At 51.6% G+C, this 12,265-nt stretch overlaps 1 protein-coding gene across 2 annotated transcripts; it reads left to right on the forward strand.

Moving 5' to 3' along the window:
* The first annotated feature begins 785 nt into the window (after positions 1–785).
* LUZP1 (leucine zipper protein 1) lies at positions 786–12,265 on the forward strand. 2 transcript variants are annotated; one of them, XM_057397009.1, is made up of 3 exons: positions 786–3,970; positions 8,631–8,795; positions 10,725–12,265. In XM_057397009.1, the coding sequence occupies exons 1-3, from the start codon at positions 836–838 to the stop codon at positions 10,761–10,763; spliced, it is 3,339 nt and encodes a 1,112-aa protein (XP_057252992.1). In that variant the 5' UTR covers positions 786–835; the 3' UTR covers positions 10,764–12,265. The 2 variants fall into 2 exon arrangements, with proteins under 2 accessions (XP_057252992.1, XP_057252991.1); XM_057397008.1 differs by lacking the exon at positions 10,725–12,265 and having other exon boundaries at positions 8,631–8,855.

Consider the following 12,265-nt stretch of genomic DNA (forward strand, 5'->3'; position numbering starts at 1 on the left):
ACTTCCCCTGTTTCAGTTTTAACCCATTATCCCTTGTCCCACCACTACAGTCCCTGGTGAAGAGCCCCTCTCCAGCATCCTTGTACCCCCCTTCAGACACTGGAAGCTGCTCTGAGCTCTCCACGCAGCTTCTCTTCTCCAGGCTGAACAGCCCCAACTCTCCCAGCCTGTCTCCATACAGGAGCTTCTCCAGCCCCTGAGCATCCTCGTGGCCTCCTCTGGACTTGTTCCAACAGTTCCATGTCCTTTTTATGTTGAGGACACCAGAACTGCACACAATGCTCCAAGTGAGGTCTCACAAGAGCAGAGCAGAGGGGCAGGATCACCTCCATGACCTGCTGGTCACGCTCCCTTTGATGCAGCCGAGGACACAGTTGGTTTCTGGGCTGCCTCAACTTCCACAACCCAAGACCTGCATGTGGGCAGCGTGTGCTGCCTGTTGAGCCCTGGGGTGAGGGTCTGCTCTTTGCTGTGTGCAGGCCGGCAGTGGAGGGCACTTCCTTCCCTCAGTGGCTGGGAAGAGGCTATTTTTGGAAATCCTGTATAAGCAAAGCAAACGGACTGGGGCGCTTCTCTGCAGTTTCTTTTCCCCTAATTCAGCACTCGGAAACGTATTTAATTAAAAAGTTATTTATGGAAGCCGTTATAGTTAACTTATCCAGTGAGAACATTCCCATTCCGAGCTCTTACTGTGATGTTAACCGTGCTTTCTTTCAGGGTGAGACTGCCTCTGTCCAAAGAAAGGGGAACACAGCAGGAATACACAAGGTGCTCAGGACCACGCCGTTCAGCCAGACAAGGCAAAGCCTTCACCTGAAAGGAGTAAAAAAGAAACATGGCAGAGTTCACAGGTCACAAGGAAACCTCAAATCGGCACCTGCGGTTCAGACTGCAGAGTCTCAGCCGCCGCCTCGATGAGCTGGAGGAAGCAACCAAAAACCTGCAGAAAGCAGAGGATGAGCTGCTGGACCTCCAGGACAAAGTTATCCAGGCGGAAGGCAGCAACTCCAGCATGCTGGCCGATGTTGAGGCCCTGCGGAAACGAGTGCTGAAGATTGAAGGCAAGGATGAAGAGATCAGGAAGGCTGAGGAGCTTTGCCGGTTAATGAAAGAAAAGCTTGAGGAGGAAGAGAGCCTCACCCGAGAGCTGAAGTCAGAAATCGAGCACCTGCAGAGGAGAATGGCAGAGCTGGAGAAGCTGGAGGAGGCCTTCAGCAGGAGCAAGAACGACTGCACGCAGCTGTGTCTGAGCCTCAACGAAGAGAAGAACTTGACCAAAAAGATATCGACGGAACTGGAAGTGCTCCGAGTGAAAGTGAAAGAGCTGGAGGCATCTGAGGACAGGCTGGATAAAAGCGAGCAGAGCTTGACGGGCGAGTTAGAAAAACTGAAATCCTTAGCGCTGAGCTTTATCACGGAAAGAAAACACTTCAATGAAAGGGAAAAGCAGAACGAAAAAATCATCCAGGAGCTAACGCAGAAACTAGAACAAAACAATAAGCTAAATAGGGCGGATCAAACCAGGAATGCGTCCAACTTGCTAGAAAGGTCATCAAACAACCTGCTAGACAGAAATGACTTGAGGATTGAAGATGACTTGACTTCGGCGTTGCCCTCTAAGGAGACCAGGAGGAAGGGAAGTGTGGATTACCTGAAACACGTCGAAAATGAAACCAGGAATAAGTCGGAAAACCAAAAGAATAAAAATCAGGAGGACAACAAAGTGAAAGATCTCACCCAAGAAATTGAGAAACTTAAAACTCAGATAAAACGTTTTGAATCTTTAGAAGAAGAGCTTAAAAAAATGAGAGCCAAAAATAATGACCTCCAAGACAGTTACTTGAGTGAGCAGAATAAAAACAAGCTCTTAGCGGGTCAGCTGGAGGAAATAAAACTGCAAATAAAGAAACAGAAAGATCTGGAGAATGGAGAGGTAGAAAATGAAGATACAAGCTTTGCTAGCAGGGGAAAACATGACAGACCTAAATACAGGGGTGTCATAGCTGATTTGACAGCTGCCAAGCACAAGCCAAGGGAGCTCTCGCCGCAGCAGCGCCGGGAAAGAGCAAGGAACAGAGATTTCTCTGTCAGCAATGACAGCTATGCCCACGGTGGGAAGCAGGTGCCCAGTCCAAGCTTAACAAGCAGAAAAGCAGGCAAAGCCTCTGGTGCCTCTGCCCTTTCAGACACTGCCGCCACAGACACAAAAAGACTGGAAGAGAAATCTTCAGTTTCCACTTTTTCTTCTGGTCAGAAGGAAGGCTGCGTCCCTCAGAACGAGGGGAAGAGAGCGAAAGAGCAGCCCTCTGTCCTGAGCCGATACCCTCCTGCTGCACAGGAGCAGAAGTCTTGGAAAGCACCTTCCAGAGCTGTCGGTGACCCAGGCCTGCGATCCAAAGCTGAGAGGCCACCTCAGGTGCTCCGTGGCAACGGAGCCGACGCACGGGATGAGAAGTCAAACAAAGGAGAATCGGTGGCTTCTTTGGCCGAGAAGCTGAAAACAAGTCAGGCAGAAGTCAGTGACTGCTCGGGGGACGCACAGCTCGCCAGGGGTAACCACACGTCTGCCAATGGCACAGGTTCTGCATACAAGTACCAGCTCTCCTCCCACGTGTCAGCATCTGACTCTAAAGTAGAAGCAGCGAACGCTCCTGCTGCATCGCACAGACAGCCTTCGGAGGGGAGGGCTAGAAGAGCCGTCATCTCCCAGGAAAAAGAATTTGCAGACACGTCCCTTGAATGCGCGAAGCCTTCAACGCTAACAAAGTGTTCGCATCGCTCCAGGAGTCAGGAGGACGTGCTGCAGATCGTCACAGGGCTCGAGAAAGAAGACACGGAGCAGTCTTCAACTGCAGTGACGGATCGTGTAAATGCTTGTTTAAAAATGGACCCCAAAGCCACCCAGAGTAGCCAAGAAAAGCTTAATTCAGATGAGGAATTGGGAAGGAGCAAAAAAACGCAGTCAGATTTTGAGACAAGAAGGAAAGTAAGTTCCAAGCAGTTCTGCAATTCCAGGGGAGTTTTTAGAGCATCGCTTTTTGAAAATGACAAAACCACTGTCAATGATGAAGACCCCACCAAGTGTATAAAACCACCCGATGCCAGCACTGGAGGACTTAAATCTAGAAGGTCGTTCAGCCCAAGAGAAGCTCTGAGATCAAAAGCTGTCATTAAACCTGCAATTGTTGAAAAGGATATGAAGGCAGTGATGGGAGGAACCGTTTCTGAGGCTGAGTCCGAAAAGCAAAAGTCTGTTTTTAAACCAGTAACAAATAAAATGACAAGCAGCATCACAATCTTCCCTTCTGAGCCAACAGCTCCAAGAGCCAGTGCAGATGCAGCAGCAAAGGAAAGACATGTTACCACCAGCAACATCAGAGTTGCTCCAAATGAACCTTCCCCAGTAGCAAACAATCTCCCCACGCCCGTTGAGATATCGATCAGTAAAAGTGCTCTGAAATCATCTGAGGCAGACAGAACTGGAGAGGCAGCGCCGAGAAGCAAAGCAGAAACAGTGGTGTCCAGAAGCAGCATTATGATAAAGACTTCTGAGCTCAGCGAGAGGAGCACTGAGCCACCCTCAGAGACAATCAGCTGGAAGAGCCATGGCTCTTCAGATGCAGTTTCATGTGAAACAAAGCATGTCACTGTGAGGAGTTCCTGGAGAACAAGACAAGGCTTACATTCCCTGGAGCACCCTCAGCCCAAAGGGGAGACAAGTGCAGCTTCCAGTACCACAGGCAGGTGTATGTCCTCAGTGGACCTCTTGGAAATGGAAGGGAACAATGCAAGAGCAAACGTCCTGGAGCAGACCTCAGCAAGGACCAGCGCCACGGCTGATTCCTGGAGTGCCCCTGAACTGGGATCCCGAAGGACCAAAAGTAACTTAAGTGCATCTGAACTGCTAACACGCAGGAGCTGTGCAAGTGATCCTCCAGCAGCTGCTGCTTGGCACCGGACCACACTACCTGTAAGTACCCTGAGTTAAACACTCTTGTCTGTCAGCTGGTGAGGTTTTCCAAGCTGCCTGTTGGTCGCAGGGTGCCTGATTTGACATTCTCACAGCTTATTTCCTGAAGTGCTTCCATCTTCCGGCTCCGCTGTCTTCAGTGAAGTATCTCCTATGTGAAGGACCTCATTTAGACTTCTTGACATTAGATCCATCTGACTGGATCTTGTAATGCCATATGAATAACTATCTAGTAGCATTTGGTCTTGCCAGAAAACATAGTTACATGCAGGACATGGTATGCTTTTCAGAGTGGCTTTGCATGGCACTTTCAACTTGAAGTAGTAATGAAAAGATTATGGAAAAGAGCAGATTTTAATAGAGTTGTGCCTCAGGCAGAGCTGTAGCTCTAATGACAGCTGTAGACATGCAGCTCCTTTTGGTAAGAGCTGCATGGTTTCTCCGTGTGAAACCAGACTCTGGTCTGGAAATGCTTCCCAGGCATCTCCTAAACAGATGGGTGCTGGCTGGTTACACAGGGCTGCTTCCTCCTCGGTCTGTATCAACATGCCACCTGGAAAGAAGCAAGAGGCATGGGGATGGCTGTGCTCTTTTCCTGTTCCGTTGGCTGGAACCAGTGAGGGGAGTCCCTCAAAGCAGGGCTGGCACACACACACACACAGTTGGAGCTGTACGTGCCACCGGAGCCACAGGCTCCAGCATATTTCAGCTGAGCTCGGGGGCACCAAGTGCCCCTCCAGACCATTAAGCCCCATGCCAGCTCCTGCTGCAGCTCCTGCCTCTGCTCTTCACTTAGAGCTGCTCTAAGCAGCTGCTGCCACTGGCAGTCTGCAGGAGGAGCCCGGTGAAGCCATCTGAAAGGGCTGCTGGTAGAGGGGACAGATTCATAACCCAGTGCCTCTGGCCCTGACAAAGATGAGCTGGTGGAGATGTGAAGGAAGTTTTACATTTGCAGAACTTCTCTTCCACTTCTCTGGCAATGAGAAGCACAGAAGAATTTGCTCCATGGCTTTGTAGAGAGTCTATTGCCTGAGGTGTTACAAAGCACAGGTTGCCCTTCCAGCTACATTTGGACACAGAAGACATCATTTCTCTGGCCAGGGTCACTCGTGGTCACGGGCAGTCTGTAATTCCTTCGTGAATCCAGGCAGAGCTGACATGATTGAGGTTGTCCTTTTGCCTAACGGCAGCTTATGTGTTTGGGAAATGGGAGATCATCCCTGAGCCTCCCTTTATCCAGGAGCTGGAATTCCCAGCAGCCGCACCATTGGGCCTCTCAGCTGAAGAGGTCATCACTTGCAGCAGAGCTCACATAGGGTCAGCCATAGAGCCTGACAGCGTGGGCTCTCACGTTTCTGTCCCATCTTCCCCCTAGCAGCCCACCCAGGGCAGTGTAGCTCTGCAGTACCTGATACAGGTGGTCTGGAGGTCACTGTCCCGTCAAATGTGCCTACAGCGGCAGCTGAAGGGTACCTGGCAGGGCAGCCTGATCTCTGTGTGGTCCTCCTGGGTATCAGGGTTAGCTGGCTTCCCTGTCTGCAGTGGCGAGCAGTCAGGAAGGTGACTGCGTGGATAGTTCATGCAGGGCTGGTGAGTACGGAGCTGGGCATCTCTCTGTATCACCCTGACACCATAGTCACAAATGTGAACCCTTGGTCATAAATTAAGTATATTTTTAACTTGTAAATAAGGAGCAGGAGGTTACCCTGAAAGACTGCAGATACACAGAGCAGATACACCAAATTTTATGTATTTGGGCAGCTCAAACTATTGCATGTGCCCTTGAAAAAAAACACCAAAGCATTGACATTTGAGGAGTATCTTCAGGGTTAGGATATGCCTCATATCACAAGCAGCTTGTTTCTGCTGGGATCTGAGTTGCAGTTAAAGATGCAGCTATTGCTCTGGCAGAAGGCTTGGCACTGATCTATGCTGACTTTGCACATTTAGCTTTCCTGTAAAGGCATCACTGTCACCTCTTCCCAGCCCCGCTGTCCAAAGTCTGAGGTTGCCTTAAGAATCCTATCTGGAAGCTGCGCTGGTTTTGCCAAAATACATCTTCCTCCCCTCCATGAAACACGATGTCTGATGCCAGGAGGTAACAGCAGCTCTTTGCAGCGCTTGGGCTATAGGAGCAGCAGCTCTTTGAAGCAATGCTTTGGGAGATCCAAAGGCAGTAGCTGCTGATGGCTGGATGCTGCAGCCTGAGGACCAGCTCCCTCTAGTGCCTGCAGCCAGGCTCGCGTAAAAGACTGGAGGAAACGCAAGACCTCAAGCTGTAAATCAGCTAAAACCCTAAAGGTAGGCTTGTCTTAAACGAGGCCATGCTCACCTGTTTGGGGTGGCTGGGTCCCATGGAAAGGTCTCCCTGACAGTATCCAGCGATGTGCTGCCTCTTGCCCCTTCTCTCCTCTGCTTTATAAAGTGCATCCATCACCATTTCACCCTTGCTGACTCCATGTGAGCATCTATTTAAGCAGCTAACCACAGTCTGTTCAGAGCAGCTTCCAAGGGCTTGTCAGTGACCAGCTGATTGTTCTTGGGGTGCCATGAAGCACACCATGCTCCACGATGACCCAGGCCTGGGGCAGTACCTGGAGGTACTGGTCTGCAGCAGCAGCACATGGAGGGTGGCCATCCTGATGGCCCTGCCTCAGCTCTTTACCTATGAAACTCTTTGAGACCAGTGTATCTGGGTTGATAGTCACAAATTGAGGCTGCTTGACAGCTGAGACGGACTGACACTGTCAGATGCCCAAGGGCGTGGAGCTCATATATGCTCAACCAGTGGCTTCACCTCTTCTCACCTGTATCAGAAATAGTGGTGCCTAGCCCTTGCTAAGCTGTCCAGGTCCATCAGTCACAGAACCCCAGACTGGTTTGGGTTGGAAGGGACCCTAAAGCTCGTTCAGCTCCAATCCCTGCCACGGGCAGGGACCCCTTCCACTGGAGCAGCTTGCTCCAAGCCCCTGTGTCCAACCTGGCCTTGAACACTGCCAGGGATGGGGCAGCCACAGCTTCTCTGGGCACCCTGTGCCAGCGCCTCAGCACCCTCACAGGGAAGAGCTTCTGCCTAAGAGCTCATCTCAGTCTCCCCTCGGGCAGGTTCAAGCCATTCCCCTTGGCCTGTCCCTACAGGCCCTTGTCCCAAGCCCCTCTCCAGCTTTCCTGCAGCCCCTTCAGGCACTGGAGCTGCTCTGAGGTCTCCCCTTCAGGAGCCTTCTCTTCTCCAGGCTGAAGCAGCCCAGCTCTCACCAAGCAGATCCCTAAAGGCTGAAGCCTGCTCTCCTGCAGTCCAGGGCAGTGACCTTGCTGCACACCCTTCTTGCTGCCCTAAGAATCTCAAACTCCCCCATTTTATGGTCACTCCAGTCAAGGCTGCCCTCTAGCTTCACACTCCCCACCAGCCCCTCCCTGCTGGTGAGGACAAGGTCCAGCATAGCCCTGCTTCCTGATGCTTGGAGATCAAAGTTGTCATCAACAACTCCAGCAGCCTCCTGGATCACCTGCGCACTGCTCTGGTGTCCCTCCAGCAGACACTGGGGTGGTTGAAGTCCTCTATGAGGACCAGGGCTTGTGAATGTGAGGCTGCATCTGTCTACCATCACGATGAATGGCATTCATTAACTTACAGTTACTTACAGTTAACTTACATTAACTCACTTTTACAAGCAGCCTGGCCCGTCATGGTTACCTCTGGCCCATGGTTGGTTGGAGGTCCCTGTCCCTGTGTTGTGCTGCTCACCAAGGTGCTGCTGCTGCTCACATCTCACTTCTGTTGTAGGGCTTGGATCACAAGAGGAGGGGTCAGGTCCAGTGTTCGCTGGATGTCATCCACAGCAGGGCCAGCTTAGGCACCTTCTTTCTGAGAGCCCACCAAGGCCTGGTGTCCATCTCAGAGATGCTTTTGTGCCAGGCACGGGGCGGGTGCTGCCTCTCCCTTCCCTGCTATCCCTTTTGCCACAGGGCAGGGACTGAATCTGTTCTGCCACTGCCCACATCCCCTTCTCAGGGCTGTGCTCTGCGTGGCTCAGCAGACACGATGCCAGAGCACAAAGGCTTCAGGAGTGCAGTGCCCAGTTCACCAGTAATGATTTGCTCTGGTTCCCCAGCCAGCCATAAGGCAGACTGTAGGTGTCTGAATGCCAGGGTATGATCCCATAAATGTCTCTACAGACATTCAGGAAAACTTTAGTCTAAGAGTGCCATTTAGATGCTTCTAGCAGGAAAAGAGTGCAGAACACTCCCACATCGTGTCCTCCTTGACAAGAAAATGGGAGATTCAGGTTGCTGACCACCCTTCAGAGTTAATAGTTACAGGAAGCTCCTTCAGTCACTAAGCTGTGGGGTTTTCTGCTGCTAGTCCCTCATGGATACAAGCATTGAGCCCAGTGAGCCATGCAGGCTGAGCACAGGTTTGTGCACAGGGCACTCAGCTCACCAGAAGACTGCATCTAGAACTTGGGTTAAAATTACTGGGGAGTTTAAAAGGAAACAGCACAGAAGTGAGGAGATGCCAGAGCTGGGCTGGTGCCTCCAGACCCTCCTGGCCAGAGGGACTCAAGCCAGCACCTCACCCTGATAACCCTGGAGCAGGAGCCCGGTGCTGTTCCCCTTCCCAGTCCCAGAGTTCCGACCTGCTTTGTTTTCCTTCACACAGGATGAAAGCAAAGATTTTGTGCCCAGTTCCAGAAGGAAACAGTACGGCTCCTCTGAGTATCTGTCACAGGCTGACACAGCAGGGAAAAGGCCAACCACCAAGATGGAGCTGCAGGACCCTGAATCCAGCCCCCATGCACCACTGAGTCTCCAAGGGGAGGAGCAGGTATGTGAGTTGAAGGAGCATGCAGAAAAGAGAGTGACAAGGCAGGAAGCCAATATCTGAACTGCCCCCCCAGGGAGATAACTTAGAGAACTTGTCCAAAGTGAATGTAAAGCCAGTCTGAAATCAGCACTGCCCAGAGGTGGGGTGACTCCTGCCTTGCCTCCATAGAGGTGGGGTGTCTCCTGCCTTGCCTCCATAGAGGTGGGGTGTCTCCTGCCTTGCCTCCATAGAGGTGGGGTGTCTCCTGCCTTGCCTCCATAGAGGTGGGGTGTCTCCTGCCTTGCCTCCATAGAGGTGGGGTGTCTCCTGCCTTGCCTCCATAGAGGTGGGGTGTCTCCTGCCTTGCCTCCATAGAGGTGGGGTGTCTCCTGCCTTGCCCCCTTAGAGGTGGGGTGTCTCCTGCCTTGCCTCCATAGAGGTTGGATGTCTCCTGCCTTGCCTCCATAGAGATGGGGTGTCTCCTGCCTTGCCTCCATAGAGGTGGGGTGTCTCCTGCCTTGCCTCCATAGAGGTGGGATGTCTCCTGCCTTGCCTCCATAGAGATGGGGTGTCTCCTGCATTGCCTCCATCAATTATTCTACTCATTCCCTGTAACATTAAAAACTACTACCTTATTTTCTTTGTTCTGAACTTGTTTCAGCTAGTTTTGATGCTAAAAACAGTCTCTAGGGAATAAGAGGCACTACTTCTAGTCATCCTCTGGCACACACTGAACCATCAGGGATGGGAAAAACAACCCATTTGGAGAGGCAAAATCAGAGTCCCTGCTTCAGCTGGCTGCTGTACCCCTAGGGTGCTTGGCTGCTCCTACATACCTGCTACTCTGCCTCCTGAGCCACGGCTTTCTGGAGACATGAAGAAGTGGAAAATGGGCCACATTAGAGTGACTGGGACTTATTGCCTGAAATAAGCCCCCTTCAAAAGAGACAGGGATCTAGGCCTTTCATTCCTAGGTGCACAGCCGTGCTTATGTCTGTACCAAAGACTTTCTTTGTCTCCTGGAATTCCTTATTTGCCTGTGCAGCTGCCCAGAGCAGAGTGCATCTTGCCATGTATGGATCAGCTGCAGCAGGAAATATCTTAAGACCTCAGTCCTGTTGTCAGTGCATCTTACTGGAGGTGCACAGGAGCTGCTGAGTCTTGCTGTGAGAGCAGCAGAACTGCAGTGAGGCAGCCCTATATACTCATACCTCTGGGTGAAGCTACACAAAACAACCCAGAGGGACGTGGTCCCAGCTGAGTTTTGCAGACTGCCACTTAGAGATAGGTAATGTTTGCAGGAGAGGGTAGTGAACTTTCACTGTCCTTGTTGGTAGCCAAGGAAACGGACACCATAGGGATGCTCTCTGTGGTCACTGAGAGCTGTTATGCAGATGCAGACTCCTGTACCTGAGGCTGTGCTGTGCTTTCTTTGTCTGCACAGACTGGGTCAACAAGAAATGAACACTGGGGTAAAGTCAGGTCCCCACAACATACACACTGTCATTTTGAGCTTCTGTCTTTGCCCAGACCTCCAAAACTGCAACAGGAGCCTGAACACCTTGCACATGAAAGATGTGCTCTGACGTTAGATCAGTTCCATCTCCTCTGTGTTCTCAGGTGCATCTTACTTGTAAGAACCACGTGCTGGGTGTGACGTGGGTGCACTGTATGCTGCAGCATTAAAAAAGCTAATAGGTCCTGCCTGGGCAGGGCAGGGCTGGGTCATTCTGCTTTGGGCTTACTGCACTGTAAGCACTGACAGAACCTGCATCTTCTAAACTGATCCTGCCACTGCCCTCCCCTGCCCCACCGCTGGGCTAGGATCCTGATGGGCTTTGGGATTGCTGCCTATGGGCTATCACAGTGCTCTTCCCCAGAGCAAAATTGCTGCCAGAGGCAGCTGCAGGTCCTGGCCAGTCTGTGATGCTGCGGGGCTGTGTCTTACAGGGTGCTTCCCGGGCCTGCCGGACAACATCTCGGAGATGAGCTGTGTTGCCTTCCACCCAAAGAACACGCTGCACAGTGGAGCAAGAGGCAGGACAGTACCAAGCTCATGGGTGTCCCACCTGTTTGTAACCTCTGCACAGGCTTCAGCAAGCCTGAAACCCATTTTCTAATGCGATTTGCAAGGTACAGGAGCTTTACCAGTGAATTCATTTTCTTCTTTGCTGAAGAGGCAGCTGCAGAGACTTTGCTCAGGGGACTCCCACTTCTCATCTCTGTACCTGCAATCTTACATCTGCTCCATAGGATGGTAGGTCTGTCTCCGCATGGAAGTCTTGACTGCACAGCCACTCTGAACGATGGTACTGCCTGGACAAGAGAGAACTTCTTAATCACTTGCATTTAGACAAGATCCCAGCGGTATCCCTGTGGCTGCAGTCCACCAGCCCATGACAGCTGTCCTGCATGGCTCCACATCCAAAAGCTTTCTGTTTCTAGGGAGAGTTTGCATTCTCCTAATACACCCTTGTTGGCTTAGGTTTTGGTCACCTCAGTACCTGTGTTCCCAGCACCCTCTGTCATAAGGCAGGAGGAAACCATTCCCTACTGGTTGCTTTACACATTAAGAGTGAAGGAGAGCAGAAAATGTTTAGAAGCAGCTTCCTCCCTACTGCTGTTGGTCTCTGCAACAAGCTTTGCATGACCTGCTCATCACAAGCTGAGATCTTGCACCAAGAAGTCAACCACTGAGTCAAACCAGCATCAATTCATGCAGCAGTGAAACTCCCTCCCGACTTGGACTGGGGTGCTTTTTTACCTAAAGCTTTATGTCTCTCGTGCTCCGCAGGCAAGAGCCCTGCTGCACTTTCTCAGCAGTTGTGCTCTAAAAGAAACACAGACAAGCAGAATGTCCTTGTTCCTTTCAAAAACAGGGTGGAGGCAGTGGGGTTGGAACCTCAGATGAGCTCCAGTAAGGCTATCTAGGCAGCCTTGGTCTGTGCACTTCTTCAGGACCACCTCATCTGCCGTGTCTGGGACTCGGGTATGGTCAGAGACTGCTTCAAATAGAGGTATGTTACCCTGCCAGTGCCCACAGGCAGATGATGATGATGATGATGGCAGATGATGTTGCTGTTGGGGGAGACACCGACCCCACAGCTCCAGGAGATGCTCAGGTGTTGGAGCAGCATCTGCCCTGAGCCAGGTGATTGCATCTGGCTCACACAGAGCTCTGCAGGTCCTTCCTTCACATCCCACCACCCCGCTGCAGGTTCTCCTGTCCTGCCTGTTGGGAACAGCCACCCCTCTTTGCTGAGGGACAAGGACAACGCTGCAGAAGGGAAAAGGTCCCTTGTTTGCTTTGGAGGTGCTGCAGGAACAGCTGTGCCCCAGCAGCTCCCATATGCGCCCCGCTCTCATTCCCACAGCTCGCCTTCCAGACGAGCAGCTACCACAGCAGTGACCCAGGCACATCCGTGCCACTTGTCCCCCCTGTCCCTTGGAATTATGCCTCAATTCTGAGAGGCAAATGAATTAAAAAAAAA

This window comes from Pezoporus wallicus, unplaced genomic scaffold, assembly GCF_028554395.1.
Source record: "Pezoporus wallicus isolate ANWC-B61680 ecotype Strahan unplaced genomic scaffold, APGP_CSIRO_Pwel_v1 contig_14127, whole genome shotgun sequence".
Taxonomy (NCBI): Eukaryota; Metazoa; Chordata; class Aves; order Psittaciformes; family Psittacidae; genus Pezoporus; species Pezoporus wallicus.